Genomic DNA, 16,763 nt, shown 5'->3' with positions numbered 1-16,763 from the left:
GTGAATAGAAAAAAATGAAACATTATAAGAAAATATAAGAGATTTTTTATTAAATGGCCATGTGATCTGACAGAAGATATCAGAAAGAAAGGAAAGTCATATGTCAAGATGGGGGAAAAAATGTGTTTAGCTGCACACAAAAAAAGTAATCCTCCTGTGGTGGATTAACTAATGGTCAACTTGGAATGCCCAGCTGAACTGAATCAGTGTGGTTTGGAAGTGGAAGATCCATCTGAGGATTGTTGCCAATGGCATAAAAAGAGAACTAGAGGGGAAGATCATGGGCTGCTGATTTTCTAGGAGAAGCTTGCTATGGTTGGTTTTCCTGATTCAAACTTAGCTGTTCTCATTGGAGGAGAAGCTCAGGTCCTCACTATTGCTGGGAATGGCTGCTGTTCTCCTCAGGGCGACTCTGATCTTCACCATGAGCATCACTTCCTGGCTCCTGTGCAGATCCCTCAGCCTGGTGGCACAAATCCTTCAACCCACCAGTGCAGGTTTTCTCGCTTCCACCACTGGCATTTAGGCCTTCCAGGCACAGATCCTCAATACATACAAGCATGAGACATTGCTGTGGGCTCTAGGTCACTGGTTGGATTGATGCAGGACATTGTCTTGGACTCTAGGCCTTCATCTGGACTTGTTCAGAACATTGCTGTGGATCCAGGCCCTTGGCTGGATTCTTTGGGTCTCCAGTGTGTGGCTAATCTCTTGCACCCCTCTGCATTTGAGTTTTTGGATAACTATTATGAAATAATCCTATAAATTATGTGTCCTGTATTAAGTCTATTTCCTTCCAAACCCTGACCACAACACCTCCATATTTCAAAATTCATTATAAACAAAAAATGAAGTGAAAGATTAGGTGAAAACATTTGCTTCATATACAATGAAGAAATTGCTACAAGGCATATTATTCACTAGTTATTATAAGATGGGCAGAAACTAGGGGGTTAGGTATTAGGAAACTTTCTAAACCGATGAACATATTATATATGATAGGGGTTTCCATTTCTCAGATGCATGCATCTCTCAGACTGGGCACACTGTGTGGATTTCAGTGTATGTAAATTATGTCTCTATATTTAGTTACCATATGAGAAAAACAAACACATAGGAAATTGGCAGAGACTAGACACAACAAGCTTTTATTAGAATTACTAATAATAATGAATTTATGGACAGATGCTTAACTGTATCAATAATTTTTTAAAATTATACCTTTCCTCCACAAATTGTCTCATTTATTGTTGATGAATATGTACATTGGTATAGCCTTATCTGGGAGAAATTTAGGAGTATTTGACAAAAATATTTAATATGCATAACCTACAATGTAATCATCCCAGACACATAGGTATAAATTTCAGGTAATCTAGAAGCAGTGCATAAATATGCTTGTTCAAGGACATTTCCTGGAGCATATTTTGTAATATAAATTTTCTGGAGACCATTTTAATATCTGTCAGTGATGAAAAGGATTAAAATATAATATGATGGCAATTGATGTCACTGGATTATACAACTAAATATTGTTAAGAGCATTAATTTTATGTTTTATATATATTTACCACAATAAAATATATGCATTATCTATACAATGGATTACTATGCAGACTCTTGAAATAGTATGATAGATGTGTATGTGGATTTAAAAATATTTTACTTTATTAAATAGGTATACTTTTAAATATATATGTATTTACATGTATGTATAACTGTACAAAAATAGAAAAATTCCATTGTGAGACATGCTAAGTTGCATCAATGATTACCATTTTGTTGCTGTTGTTGTTGTTTGGGGTTTTTGTTTGTTTGTTTGTTTTTTGTTTTTTTGGTGGGGGGTGGTACCAGTGATTGAACTCAGGACCTTGCACTTGCAAGGCAGGCACAATGCCATTGAGCTAAATCCCCGGCCCTAATGATTACCATTTGTGTTAGTTTACAGAAAAAACTTTAACTTTTTACTTTATATATCACTGAATTGTTTCAACTTGTAAGACTGAGATTATGATCAATTTAAAATTAGAATACAGACTTTAAATCATATCACCATGTTTTCAAAAAGTCTGAGAATAAAAGAAGGAATATTGCATTCATAAGGCTTCTAGAGGCTGCAACAATATACAGAATTTAGGATGTGGTGAAACTTATAAAGATTTTTATATAGAGGTGTTTAGATTGGCCTGTGCAGACAAAATCATCCAGTAAAACTGTAGCCACAGTAACCTGTTTTTGTAACTATGTTTTAATTCTAATTTTGTAGCAGCAACTAAAAATAGACTGAATCAAATTTTTTAGGGGGAAATAGCACGATTCAGGTAAGGGGCAGGGCAGGGGTTCTGGTCAATGTGCACAGGAAACACTTCCACACATGACAGTTATAGCTCTCTCCAGAATAATCCTGCAAAATCACTATACCCTTGGGTTTATGCACTCTGAACCTCACTGTCCCTCTACTCCAAGACTTTTTATTTTATTCCACTGTTTCCTTTTGTGAAAAGAAGTAAGTGCACATATTCAACCTGTTCCTAAAAGAGCCAGCAGGAATCTGGTTCTGGCAGCCAAGTCCTTTCCACTCCTTGGTCTAAGTTGATTCTCCAGGTGTTCACTTTGGAACTTGTGTGCCATTTCTCAGTAGATGAAGGAATCATCTCATGGAGAAAAGCACCTGGGTGAAGGGTACTGCAAAGCTGAATCCCAGGATCTCTGAAGACTGTGTTGGGGCTGAGGCTCACGGTCAAAATGGTTTTCAAAGAAAACCTTCAGTAACTTCACATAGCATCCTCATAGTCCACATCTGTGATATCTGCCCTTCTCAGCCTGGAATAGATGTCTGAGGAGACCTGGAAGCAAAAGTAATGGATAGGACCAGAGCAGAAGACAAGGAGAGCATACCCTCCACCTGTGCTCTTCCAGTTAGCCTGCGTGCACCTCATTATGGCACACTACACAAAGAAGGCCCTCTTGGAAAGGGCTGTAGCTTTCCACCTGCATTTCCAGGGGGTCTACAATTCACTGAAGGTCACAGAGGTGCTCCTGATAGCTGCAAGCTGACATAACAAGGCCTCCCTTTTTGTTATGGGCCATTGTTGGGCAGTCCCATGGGATGTAAGGATGTGAGAACTCATAAACTAAATTTAGCAAGCCTGAAATTTCTCAAGGACTTGAATTGTATCCAGAGACATCTGCCTGCTACACTATATTAGACAAGACTACAAATCACCTACTGTCATGGTACATATGCACAGAGTTGTAATGTCTGCAATTTTTCAGACAGTATTTTTGAATCATTAGCGATATCTTGAGTTTTTCAAAGTTTACACACTACCAATTTTTCATAAGCCAAACATTATTAATTTAGCTTTGTTCAATATTAATTTAGTTTGCTATGGATTGTTATGTTAACCTTACAATATTAAGTGATGGATCTATGGTTCAATGGTATTTTGTGATAAAGGTTTTCAAATAAGCAGAACTTTTAAACTAGGCATACACTGTGATTGAAATACAAATCATCTATACGTCCACTGCTCAAGTAAAGGTACATGTAAACCTCCAAAATCCTCTTGTATAGTGATTCCTTATTGTTATGATTAAATGTTTCTACCTCCATTGCATTGGTAGATAAGGGAACCTGAGATTTTTTCTTTTCCTACGTGATTATAATTTAAGAAGTTTGAGAACCAACCCTTAGAGGAAGCAGAGAGAGTGCCCGGAGAAAAGAACAATGGGGGCCCTGCTCACCTTATTCTCCACATGTGTCTCCATGCGTTCAACTGAAGAGGAAAAATCAAGTGTTGTGAGAGTCCACTTATAATGGTCTTTCATTAAACTCCATTGATACAAGCTTCTTCCTCTCCTATCTATTTCGCAAGGATTGATTTCCAACATTATAACCTGTGTTGCTTTGCTATCACAAATATGATTACTTTAATATTCAGGAAAAAAGCAGTAGCCTGGGGTGGATTGGTAAATAGCCACTCCCCTCACCCTCCCCTCTCTACCCCCAGCATAGACAACGCCTTTTTATCTCTCAGCTTTTCTGGGCCTGCCATGGGTAAGGCAACAATAGCAGCAACTAGGCAGCTGTGATGGGATGCTAGAGGAGTACATAGGGCTACTCAAACAGGACAAGCAGAGGCCACCATCTCTAGGGCTCCCATCTGCCTGGGGACTGGAGCACAAAGTAGGTTAAGCTAGCATCAGCACTGAGCTATACTTGAGGCCATGAGGCACTTTCAGACCAAGATCAATCCTCAAGGAGGCACAGAGTTGCTGACAGCAGCTCCAAAAGCAGAAGCAGCTGCTTTGAGTAGCACTGCTAGACAGTCATGCACAGCTCCTGATGGTTCTCTTGGATCCAGGAAAGGCAAAAGTCAGAGACACATTTATACCACTCCATGTCTCACCTGCTACCGGGTCCCGCTCCTGCTGGTTGTGGTATACCAGTGAATAAACCTTATCCCCACTTACAGCATTCACTGCAAGAGAAGAAGGAGATATCATGGCATAGTCTCCTCTTCCTGTCATTCCACTTATTCCGTATCCACCACCTATCATAACCATGGAGCAGGTGAATCATTGCTGGGTAGAGGAAGTTGAGCCACAGCAGAATCAAGTTTGGCTACAAGATGTCAGCCCACTGTCCAGCTCATTGTATTCACTCTTTCCGGGGTCACTGGGGAGACTTACCATTTTCATAAAAAGTCTGTAGCTGCGCTGAATCAGGTGAGTTGCGGTAGTTAGATTGTTGGGGTACAGGGCTAGCAGGGCTCCTGCAAATACAGAAACAGATCCTATCTGTCTGGAACAGCATCTGGATGTCCCAGATGCAACCATGTGAGACTGTAAAACAGTTGAGAAAAACTTGTTAGAAAGTATTCTGGGCAGAATATTAATTCATGGGAACTGGAAAGCACAGCTATATGGTAGAAGCCATGGCCCTATATATGGGCTTTGTGGGACACTTCATAGTTACTGTACTGCATTTCTCCCACAAGTATAAGTCCTTAGCAGCTGGTTCACTGTAACATTGTTTATACCATTGGCTATTCACATCATAAGGGCTCAGTAAATACTAAATAAAGACATACGGAAAACAGGTGGCTGGCCAGAGCAAGCAACTTGAAAAAGAGGTAGAAGAAAATATGGTCACGCATGCAATCACTAAGAGTGATTTGGAAACAATATCTGTTTATTGTTGGTATAAACAATAACACCAAAAAATACATCAACTAAACAGTGCCATCCCTAGATGGAAATATTTTTAAATATTTTATTCCTGTAAGCTTCTAAAGAATTTCATTAACAATTTTTGGCATGTTTATTATTCTGTCTTGCATAACAGAAATATATATATATATCTTACTTTTCCCAATATACTTTAAGACTCTCAGGATCTTTCCAAATATTCACACCTCTCAGCAGTCAAAAGAGTAACTTAAAACTGCCAGATATTGGCTGACTGCTTGAATGAATGAATGATCCTTGCAAAGCACTGAAACTTTCTCATTCTGCATACGTGTTAAGGGGGACTCATAGGGAAAACAGTGAAATGCTTTTAAATAATTAGTTATTACATGAAATCTAAAAGAAGAAAAATAACAAGTGAATTTTCAAAGTTGCCAATAGGAGAACTCAGAAGTGAGTTTTAGGTGTGATGAGATAGGACAAAAGCTCATGACAGGGGACAATTCAAATTTTAAAAAATAGATTTTTCTGCATTATTGGCCCAGATGGAGAAAGCAGAGAGCTCACCTGAGTGGATCCCCAGCTGAGCGTCTTCCTATAAGTCAAACAAATGAATGTGCATATTAGTGAGGAAGCTCTCCTTCTCAGTGCTTCCACACCACCCTTGCCCAGGGATGCGCCTAGCCCAGCATGTCCACTGTGGGTATCAATGTGTGCCCAGAGGACATCCCAGCCATCAGTGACAGAGCCTCCAACTCACAAATGAGGAGACACAGGGCTTGGTTAAAAAGACCTTCCCACATACGGTAAGTACCAGAGCTAGGACTTGAGCCAAGTCACTGAACACTTGTTTTGGGTTTTGCAACCACACCTGCCAAAAGTTCTTCAAAGCAGGTGGTGCCGTAGATGTGTTATACATGGGAGAAGTGCCCAGCGGTGCTGGTAAAGCTTGGAATTTAAATAAGAATTTCATATTGTCCTTTCTTGCCCCATCTCCAATTTGTTCAGTGGCAATCAGAAAACCGAGGTTAAATATACAAGTCAATATGGAACTACCATTTGGGATAAAGTAGGAAGCAAAATCATTGGAATTCATAATAAGAGAACAGCTTCAAGTTGTGTGATCAGGTGAAACTGCCCAGAGAAAATGACATTTCAGCTGAAAAGTGAAAAGCAATGATTAAAATCTGTGCATGTGTGAATGAGCATTTCAGGGAGAAGGAAAGGGACATGACAATACCCTAAGGCAGTGATGATGAACATTTTAGAGCTTTCAGTGAGAAAAAGAGCCCACTGTGGTAGCCACCACTGCCCTAAGGTGAGTAAGACTTGATGGATTGACTTCAGAACTAGAAGGTAGTAGGGATGAACTGCTAAACACTTTTCTCATAACTGCTTTAAATAGTTATGTTTTTAAACCAAAATGAAATCACAGAAGAATAAGCTATCATCTGAACTTGAACTGATGACACAAGAAAGACAAAGAATTTTACTAAAATATTTCCCTACTGTAGTATCTGGGGGAGGAGGTAGAGAGCAGATCCAAAGATAAGGTGGCTAAAAGCATACAGTTATCCTTTGTAGTACCAACACCCCGAAGCCAGCCGATTTCAGTGAAACCAAAGGGCACAATAGCAAAATACCAATCTCTGTCAATACTGACCTATTTTTCTCTTGAGCCAATAACCAAATGGCAGGGCCATAAAAATGACGGGACCGAGGCCTCCAAGGAGCCGTCCATTGATGCCTGAAGTAAGATGATTGCTCGCTTCCCCAATAGGCACTGAGAGAGAGACCTGTGTGTGAGTCATGAGGAAGGGATTGGGCTCTGGAGAGCGGACATCTTGAGTCTGAATTATGCCCAGACTGTGCCCTTTCTGGGAGGGATTTACAGTACGTTTTTGCTTTGACCTGGGAAAAATTCTTTGTCAAGAATATTTACTATGGATTCACACTAAATAACCATACAAAATACTAAAATGTGACAAGCAAGAATAGCAGCAGGACTACCCATTACCAAACCTAGTTAAAATGCCAGAAAAGTTGCTTCTAATCCTGGAATCATTTTATAATATAATAATGAGAAAATTATAGCTGGAGTAGAGGCATTGGTGACAAATTTTGCTATCCTCTGACTTTATTAAAATCAGGATTTAGAAACACTATGTCTTGTATTTGAAATTAGAAATAATGAGTGTTTAGAGAGATACTTGGACATATAAAAAGAGCAATGGAAGAGGGTGGACAATTTTCTGTTTAGGTCAGAACATTTACTCTAGTGTTGGAATTTACTTATTTATCTAGGAACCTAGAGCTTCATTACACCAATGATGAAGAAAGATACTGAACCCCCCATCTTCCACGCCCCTCACAAATATTGCCCATAAACGCAACATGTATAGAAGCCCCATCTTTGGTAGCACCCCACCAGAAGCACTGTAGTGTCACAGAGCCTCTTACAGGAAGCTGAGAAAGACACCAAGACAGTCACATAGCCTGACCTATACCTGTGACGTTGAGTGTTACAACCTCACTGCGCTGGGCAGGGCGGCCATTGTCAGCCTCACAGGAGTAGTTTCCAGAATGTTCTGTAGTCAGGGAGAGGTTGAAAGACACTCCTCCTCCAGAGGGGGCCAAGCTGTTCCCCAGGATGACATCCTCTTGATAAAGCTGGTACAGGATCGGAGGAGAGCCTCTCGGGGCCTCACAGTGAAGTTCTACCACATCCCCCACCACAGTCTGGGCCCTGGGGGTCCTGAAGGTAAGGACAGGACGGGACACTGGACCTGGGGAGACAGTAGGCTATCAGAAAGGAGTCTCTGAGGATGCAATAGACCTTCAGTCCCTGCCTGTCCTCAGAGGCTCAGCCACACTGAACATCCTCAAGCTATCTCTGGGCAATGTGGAAGAAGTGTGCTGCCCACACTGTGGGCAGTGGAACTTACTTCTGACAGTGATGCTTATCAGCCCACTGAGGCTGGGGCCGTGGCCATTGTCTGCTGCACAGTAGTATTGTTCAGCATCCTTCTGCTGCACCAAAGCGATCTCAAATTCTGCTGTCAGTGAACGCTGGGTCTTTGTTTCCAGGTTTGAACCCAGAGCACCTCTGTACCAAAAGAAGGTGATGTCTCCAGTGCCACTAGCAACTGAACAGATTAGGACCAGCTTGTCTCCCTCCATCACCTGTCCTCCTGGGGGCTGGGTCTCCAAGCTCACATCAGAGACAGGGACTCCTGCAGGAATGCGAGATAACATGGAGTCCCATGGGTAGGGAGATTTTCACAGACAAGGAGTAAGCATCATGTCCTGAAAGCTAAAGCTGCTCAAAAGTCGATGATTTATATAATCTAAATTGGGAGTGTGGTTCTGCTGAGTTGGAATCAGGTTTGGTTGAACTGATGATCTCAGGATAAGAAAGACAACATCATAATAATATGGAGAATATGGCATCACCCTCTTCCCTAAGACAATATAACTCCCATTCCCCTGACTCTCAAACTTCCTTTTTTCAAGGTACAGTATTATAGTGATTAAAGTCTAAATTGTAAATCAAAATGCTTGGGTGTGAATATTGATTCCAACTCATACTTGCTGTACGTGCTTGATCAAATTACTCTTCCATCTATAAATGGGGAAGGTAATGATAGTCATTTCCTATAGTCAAGGGTTTTGAGGAAACACATTGTGAAGCACTATAACAGCACCTGGTGTGTAGGAGCTGTTCAAGGCTTTTAAACTGGTGGACAAGGAGTTCAGTTTTGCCAGTGTTGAGTGTTAAACAAATGTGAGATTATCTGGCCGTCTGGCGGTCCTAAATATTGGGTCTTTACAGGAGAAGATGTCAGAAGTGTCAGCTCTGTCATGGAACAGGATAAAACACCTTCTGCATTCTATCTTTCAATATCAAGCCATTCCATAAGCCCTTCTCCAATACTTTGTTCCATGCTGTTTTCTACACAGCCTTTCATGCAATGCTGTCCTTAAAACTAGAATTCCCTCTCTACATCTATCATCCAGGAGGGCCAGTAGATGTAATATTTACTCTCCTCTCCCCAGCTCTGACTCTGGAAAAGCAGCCCCTTGGACACTCACTCTGTACATGTATCTGAGACATCAGGCTGGTTTTTGTGAGGCTGAGAGTTACTATCTGTGCCTGGCACCAGTAGGACCCTGAGTCTTTGTTCCATACAGTTGTGATCCGGAGCTCTGGGGAGGACTTGCAGCCTGAGCCCAGCATCTGCACATCTCTGAAGAAGCAGAATTGGATCTGGACATCTGGCTTCCGAGGAGGGAGCCACATCTCACAGGTCAAGATCATCGGGCCCCCCTCCATGGGCTGGAAGGGGCGGGCTGTCAGCACAGGACGTGGAAATGGCTCTAGAGAAGATTAAACACAAAGTGCAGGCCAGTGAGGGTCCAAATTCATGATGATAAGCATTTTGTGTTTTCTGGTAGCTGGACACACTGAATACCCATCCATCCTCCTAAGTGGCCCATGGGCTTCCCTTTGCCATGAACCTGCTCATCCTGGCACATCCTGCCTCTGTGCAGCAGCACTGACTTTAGAAGGCAACCTTTACCTGGGACTTGGCCTTATTAAATAGTTTGACATTTCTATCCTTGAGCTAAAAGACCCTTTCTTAAACCCAGTACAGGGATATCAAAGGAGGTCTCGGAGTTGCATTAGCAATGGTGAAACTTGAAATTTTGTAAAAGTCAATACATTTTTTTTTTGCTTTGTTGTAAACCATATAGCTTAATTTCTTCAGTTGCCTTTCCCCCTGATATCTCAGACCCATTCTATCTCTTTCAAAGAGAGAACATGGGGCCTGGAGGGTCAGTCAGTGTGGGATAGCATGGAGAGACTTCATCCTCTCTTTGCTGACCATCCTGTCTCCTCTATTGCTGTTTATATTCGAAGAAACAGAGTGCACTTGCCTGAAAATGCCCAGGACCCACAGTCTGCAGAGCCTGGTCTTGATGTGAAACATCTATACAGACTTCTGTAGGGACCACTATATGTGAAGCAAATTTAATTTTTATCTTAAGCCTCAGAAATGTGTGCTTTGGGGCCTAGCTCTCTTTATAGTTGCAGCAGCCCATGAAATGTTACAAACCCTGATAGCACTGGCTTCTTGGGTATTTGTTTAGCCAAAATTTAGAGCCTCTGACATTGGAAAATTTTAGCAATTTTCCTAGAAGTAACCTCTTTCTTCCTTTCACCAGATAAACTACCAAGTGCACTAGATCACTGGGGGCAAATCCTGGGGCAGCATCTGTAATCTCCAAACCTTACTCCTGGAAGGCTTTTCCCTGGATCTTTTTATTATTATTATTATTATATTATTAATTTTATGGGCAGATTTCAGGTATGCAATATGCTAACATTCATCATTGGGAATTTGTACCTTTACATAATATATTTTGGTTCTTCTTTTTTCCCATTTCCTGCCCTCCCTTTTCCCCTCCACCCTTCCCTATTTACAAAGACTTTGTTTCCATTCCCTGCGTCATTTTAAGTATCAGTTCTATCCATGGTTGCTAAATTGTTCTCTTTGTCCCAGGACATCACATACTGCATACTTTCTGTCCTTGGAAAATTGTGATCCCTAAAGGACTGATGAGAAGCACAGCTTTGAAGCTGAGCAGAGAAATATCTTTTTCTTTAAATGCACTCAGGCGCTTGTCATGGAGTCTTCTGATAGGGCAGGGGAAGGGATAGAGTAGAGTAGTAGTAACTTTAAGAGTCTGGTGCTCAGTCCTACAGTTCAGGGTTTGTTTCAGATAATTCTCAAGCAGCAGAGATTACTTGAAAATTTCATTTACTTTATGTGGCTTTGAGTTTCTGCTCGGGCTAGAATTGGGCATCCGGGCTTAGGAGTAAACAAGAGAAGAAGGACAGGGGAGGCAGGACATGAATAGAAGGCTGTTACACAAATATCAGATGAAGAGCGCAGAAGGCTAGGTTGTTTCTGACCTCTCTGGCTCTAGGAATTGCTGATCTTGTGCTCTTGGGGTGGCAATATTAACCCTGTCATTAATATTTTGTGCACAAGAGAGCAATTCTCATATATATTAGATTTGAGCTTGCTTTGGTGAAAATCCCTTATGGTGGGAAAATGTCCCAGTCTCCTTCCTCTGGGGAAGGTGAGACTTTGAATCAAGATCAGAAAAGTGAAGTAAGTTTACATAAACCAGAGTGTGACAGGAGAAAACGCACTGAGGTAATACAGTGGAGTGAAAACAGGCAGGAGGCAGCAGTACTTTGTGCCTCACGTGAGCAGAGTGACTTCAGGTTGTTCTCCACCACTGTGAGCTCTACGCTTCCTCCCACGGTGGAGGACCCAGTTGAAGGGCACACAAGGGACTTGGGGCCCCTGAGGCAGGAAGGACAGAGGCTCTTCTAGCATGACTCTTTAGCATCCTCTGCCTTCCTTGTCCAAATGGCATCTCCCTCCCTACAATGAGTCTAGAAATAAGACTATTGGAAGTCAGGGTAAGACTCAGTGAGCAGACACGAGTCAACGCAACCAGGGCCCAGGGGAGCCACTGACGTTTGTACACCTTAGCAACAGTCACTGGGTGTGTCCTGGATGGGGAGGGGGCTGCTTAGTCGTCCACAGGCTTCCCGTGCCAACCTGAGTGACAAGTACCCACAGATTGAGGAAGAAAGGGAAGTGAAACTCACCAGCAGGTTCACAGGGTGGAGCTGGAAGAGAGATCAACAGACATCAGGGCAGAGCAGTGAGCCCCACAGTCACACAAAGTTTAACTGCTCCCCAGAAGGCTTTCCCAGAAATATGCTGTCCTTCCTCTATGCCTTCCCCATGCTACCACCTTCTTCCCTCTTTTGCTTTCCCTCTTCTTCCCTCCTTTCCCTCTTCTTCCCTCCTTTGTTACCCTCTTCCCCTTCCTTCCTTCCTTCCTCCCTTTTTCCTCTGTTCCTTTTCCCACATTTCATATCATCCATAGAACATCTACCAAAAATATATGGTTATTTCCATGATCATGAAGGAATTTCCAATAACTTTAGTCATCCGTGACAAGGAGCCGGTGCCTTTGTTCTTAGTGACTCAGCCAGTCTCTCAAAACCCTTGCTTCCATTCCATTTGCTCTTCTCAAAAGTCTTGAGGACCCAGCTCTGAATTTACAGCCTCACACACAGAAACAGAGTCAGCCTAAGCGTGTAAGGGTCTCATGCTCAAGGCATGAGGTCTTTGGTTTACCAGCTTTAGGTCAGAGGAAGTTTAGGTCCAGAGAAGGAATGCACGTTTCTCCAGAAACTCTCTCCTAGCCCAAAGATTTGACCATTATGGTCAAGAAGGGAAAATTCTGGAGAAAATGCAGGCTCTGCTACTAAGTGTCAGAGAGTTGTGCCTCTAATCTTCCTCTTGCAAACTGTGTGACCTTGAAAAAAATACTCTTCCTCTCTGCTTTAATTTCTTTTTCTGTAAAATGGAGACAATATTAGTATCCACTTACAAAGCTTTTGTGAGGATTAATTCAGTTGATGTCCATAAAGTGCTTAGAATTATGCCCAAGATTTGCTTAGCATCCAAAAAATATTGTATTATTATTATTATCTTTACTATGTACAGTCTAATGCCCACTTTTTTTTTGGTACTGGGGATCAAACTCAAGTCATTGCACTTGCAAGGCAGGCGACAGAAGCACTGAGCTAAATCCCTGGCCCATGATGCCCACTTTTTTAAGATAAATGCTATTAATAATTGTTTTCTCAAGTAGGAGGAGGGAATCAATGGAGCAGACATAAAAATGGTGTTTTATTTGTTCATCCATATGCAAATAGTTTTGAGTGCTTACCATATGCCAGACATTGTGCGTGGTACAGTGTTACACAAGTGAATAGGGACATTAGTCTTTGGCATCAAGGAATTTACACTACAATGAGAGAGAGCCAATTTAAAAATAAACATATAGGGCCAAAGATTTAGCTCAGTGACACCGCACCTGCCTCACAAACTCAAGGTCCTGAGTCTGATCCCCCGTACCAAAAATAAATAAATAAACAAACAAACAAACAAACAAACATATACTATGATTTCAGAGAATGATTAGGGCTATAAGAAAAATAAAGCACAGTACTTTTTTTTCAGTACTGAGCTGGAGATCGAACCTAGAGGTCCTCTACCACTAAGCTATATCCTTTGTCCTTTTTATTTTATTTTTTATTTTGAGATAAGTTCCCACTAAGTTGTCCTGGAGGGTCTCAAACTTGTGATCCTCCTTCTTCAGCCTCCCTCAGTGCTGAGATTATAGATGTATGCCACTGAGCCCAGCTAAAGCAGAAAATTAAGTTACAGGGTCTTAGATAGTTTTGACTGTTTAGATAAATTCCAATATAGTAGAAATTGGAATTGCTACCTGGATTAAATCAGATAGAATGCTTTCTGAATATTGGAGAAAGAGCATCTCTGGCAGAGAGAATAGCAAATTCAGAGACTCTAAGAGGGCATGAGTTCATCTAAGGAGAAAGCTGGAAAGTTGGAGACAGAGGTAGACACTGGTGTGCAGAGGGAGACACGAGCCAGCCGTGGTCATCTTTGTGGACTTGGTAAGAGTTTTGGATTTCATTCTAGATGTAATGCAGGGCTATGGACAGTTCTGGCTTAATTTACATTTAAAAAATCCCTCTGACACTAGAGAAAACAAGCTACAGTAGTTCAAGAGAAACAGGGTTAACATTAGTGGGAGTTTAGGAAAGAAGAAATAATGGCTCAGATTAAGCAGTACTGATAATAAGAAGTGGCCAGATTTTAACATAAATTTTTAAAGCAGAATCAATAGAAATTTCTTATGGGTTAGATAGAAAGTAAAAAAGGAGAGGGGAGAGAGAGGGAGACAGTGAGAGAGAGAGAGGAGAGAAAGAAATTAAGTATTACCTATAAGTTTTGGCCATAACTACCAGAAAAATGTTAGTGATCAAAATACAGAACATTTAGTAGTGAAATGTGGAAATTGTAGAGAAAAATAGATTAAGTTTTGTAGAGTTAGAGGTGGAAAATCAAGATCTCTGTTTGGGTTTAAGATGCCTATTAAACACTTAAATGACCACTGAATATATGAAAAGTGTTCTAAGAAGAGATCAAAGCTGGAGAAATAAGCTTGAGTTTAAGTTTAAAGTGGCACATCAGGTGACAAAATGATGTGACTTGGGGAAGGGAGTATGCAGGAAGAAGAGAAGTGTAAGTGTCAACCTTGGAATTGCCAACATTTTGAAGTCAGTAAACGATCTAGTAAAGACACTGAAGTGCACCAGGTACAGCACTAAGTTGGAAAGCAGGATCTGGTATTCTGAGAGCCATGTGAAATTGTGGCTCCAGGAGTGGCCAACTGCATTGAGTGCCCCCAAGAGTGTTAATAAATAGGAAGCGGAAAGTGACCTGTGGATGATGCCATGTCAAAGTGGTGGGTGGTATGCAAAAGAGCGGGTTCAGCATAGTGTAGACAAAAGTGGACTGAAGAGAGATTGAGAAAGAATAAAGGAGAAGGACAGGGACCCAGAGCAATTTAGCAGCTGCCAGGCATTAGGAATGAGAGAAGATTTGGCCATAGGGATGGAGAACAATGAAGGGATGTTTGAAGTGATAGAAATGTTCTGTATTTTGAGTGTGCTGATGGTCACATGACTCTAAACCTCTGCAAAAATCAGTGTTTCAAAACAGTGAATTTTAATGTAATTTAAAATGAAGTTTAAATAAAGGATGGAAGGAAGTGAAACAAGGGGCAGTAAGTCACCGAAAACTTTGTAGAAGGAGACAGAGCAATAGTGCAGTGAACAGAGTGACCATCAGGCCATGTTTCTATTATTTTTAAATTAAAGATACTATAGGAAGCTGGTGGCACATGCCTGTAATCCCAAGACTATGGGAGGCTGAGGCAGGAGGAAGATCGAAAGTCTGAGCCCAGACTGGGCAACTTAGTGCCTTAGCAAGACATTGTGTCAAAATTAAAGAAGGGCTGGGGTTGTAGCTCAGTGTGAAGGCCCTGGCTTCAATCCCCAGTACTGAAAAGAAAATCACAGCATCATTGTATCTTTATGGGAATAATCTAGAATGGAGAAACATTTTAATGATGGAACAATTTTTGGAGAAAAGAGGGTTTTGGAGGCAATACATAAGCAGAGAGTCCTATCTTCTACAGGATGAGGGACAATGCATTCATGGTACTGGGAAAAAGGGCTGAGGATGAGTTCAAACATAGGTGAGTTGGTAGATATGGCAGTAGAAATATGAAAATGCTTTCTTCTGGTTGCTTTCATATTTTCAGTGAAATATGAAACAAGGTGATAAATTGAAAGTAAAAAGGAATATGCTTGAGGGGAAAGGAAAAGGTGTGAAATAGTAGTCATCATGAGTGGGAAAACAGGACTATAAAAGCATAGGAGGCTTGCCTGACAGTGCAGATGGCCACCTGTGCTTTGAGACTCCACGTTAAATGGAGACTAATCAACAAAGATGTGCCTTTTATTTAAAATCCCATCCAGCTGCTCCATCACAGGTAAAAACAGGCAGAAAAAATGTGTTGGTCAGGACAGTGCAATGAGGGAAGAGAAATGAAAGGAATGTTGTGATGATGGATTGCAGAATCTAAGCTGAGTATTGTAAGGAGTGAGCACATAAAGTATAACACTTAATCATGGAACATGAGTTCTGGAGAGTTGACGACATGTTAGAAATACAGCGCTAGAGAAAGTGAGCTAGAGGTATAATGGAGTGGGGAGGAACGCTGAAAACAAATGATTGGTAAGTTCTAAGGTCTGACAACAGGAGTGGGGACTCAAAGAAGGATAAAGGGACATAATGTTGATAGAAAAGAAGAACAAGGAAATGAAAGTCCAATTTTTTGTATGATAGGGGCTGTGAAAAATACCAAGCACAAATACAGAATTGACAGTGAAAAGAAAGAGTCAGGGAGCAGTTCCTAGGAGATAAAAACCGAAGTGACTGTTTTCTTTAAAAATTTGGCTTTCTGTTAGTCTGTCTACCACTTTCTGCCTGACTCAGCTGGAAGTAGAGGTCTGAGCAATCCTGAGCATCCCTGAGCACTGCCAGGCTGAAACTTAGTCCTGAGAAGTGCCCCTCGCTCTTCAGGAAGTGGGCCCAGGGTGATGATATCCCACTGCCCACTCACAGATGTCGAACTCACCACAGAGCAGCAGCAAGAGCCTCAGAAGCATGAGGGAAAGTCAGGATGGTGAATGAAGATGTCTCTCACCGACAGTGTAATTCACCTCTAGGTCAAGAGGTGACAGTTTGTCAGAGGTTTGAGGAAGTCAGGATCGGAAGTTCCCTCCTGCAAACACTGACAGAAATAGAAGAAAGAAGAACCCTCAGAGAAGCCAGCTTCTATTTTCCCTCCAGTGGAGGGTGAGAAAATTAAAACTTTTCATACTGTGATTCAATTTCACAATTTAGATGTGATTCATATCAAAATATGAGGACCCTCTTCAAGAATTCAGGCATGTAGGAAGAGGTTTCCCAAAGACATTTTCTGACTTTGATGAGTCTAATCAAACTTTCAGCAGGCTATAGTCCTGCTGAAATTCA

The 16,763-nt window shown here is 41.5% G+C and overlaps 1 protein-coding gene across 1 annotated transcript; it reads right to left on the bottom strand.

Annotated features, from left to right (window-relative positions):
* Positions 1–1,132: 1,132 nt before the first annotated feature.
* Fcrl1 (Fc receptor like 1) lies at positions 1,133–16,425 on the bottom strand. The gene is made up of 11 exons (XM_021239790.2): positions 16,363–16,425; positions 11,882–11,902; positions 9,286–9,570; positions 8,139–8,426; positions 7,701–7,979; positions 6,857–6,976; positions 5,761–5,788; positions 4,696–4,778; positions 4,413–4,484; positions 3,748–3,779; positions 1,133–2,846 (listed from the first exon to the last, which is right to left on the bottom strand). The coding sequence occupies exons 1-11, from the start codon at positions 16,391–16,393 to the stop codon at positions 2,775–2,777; spliced, it is 1,311 nt and encodes a 436-aa protein (XP_021095449.2). The 5' UTR covers positions 16,394–16,425; the 3' UTR covers positions 1,133–2,774.
* Positions 16,426–16,763: the final 338 nt, after the last annotated feature.

The sequence above is a fragment of the Heterocephalus glaber genome, unplaced genomic scaffold, assembly GCF_053883595.1.
Source record: "Heterocephalus glaber isolate CG9 unplaced genomic scaffold, H.glaber_assembly_v1.0 deba00001561, whole genome shotgun sequence".
Taxonomy (NCBI): Eukaryota; Metazoa; Chordata; class Mammalia; order Rodentia; family Bathyergidae; genus Heterocephalus; species Heterocephalus glaber.
This window is presented reverse-complemented; position numbering and strand designations above follow the sequence as displayed.

What these genes read in the sequence shown, in the direction of transcription:
- Fcrl1 (XM_021239790.2), bottom strand. Translation starts at nt 16,393, where the DNA reads ATGCTTCTGAGGCTCTTGCTGCTGCTCTGTG. An exon ending in TCCACCCTGTGAACCTGCTG is followed by an intron (nt 9,571 to 11,881) that starts GTGAGTTTCACT and finishes AATCTTCTCTAG; the next exon opens with AGCCATTTCCACGTCCTGTG. An exon ending in GGAGCGGGACCCGGTAGCAG is followed by an intron (nt 3,780 to 4,412) that starts GTGAGACATGGA and finishes TTTCCTCTTCAG; the next exon opens with TTGAACGCATGGAGACACAT.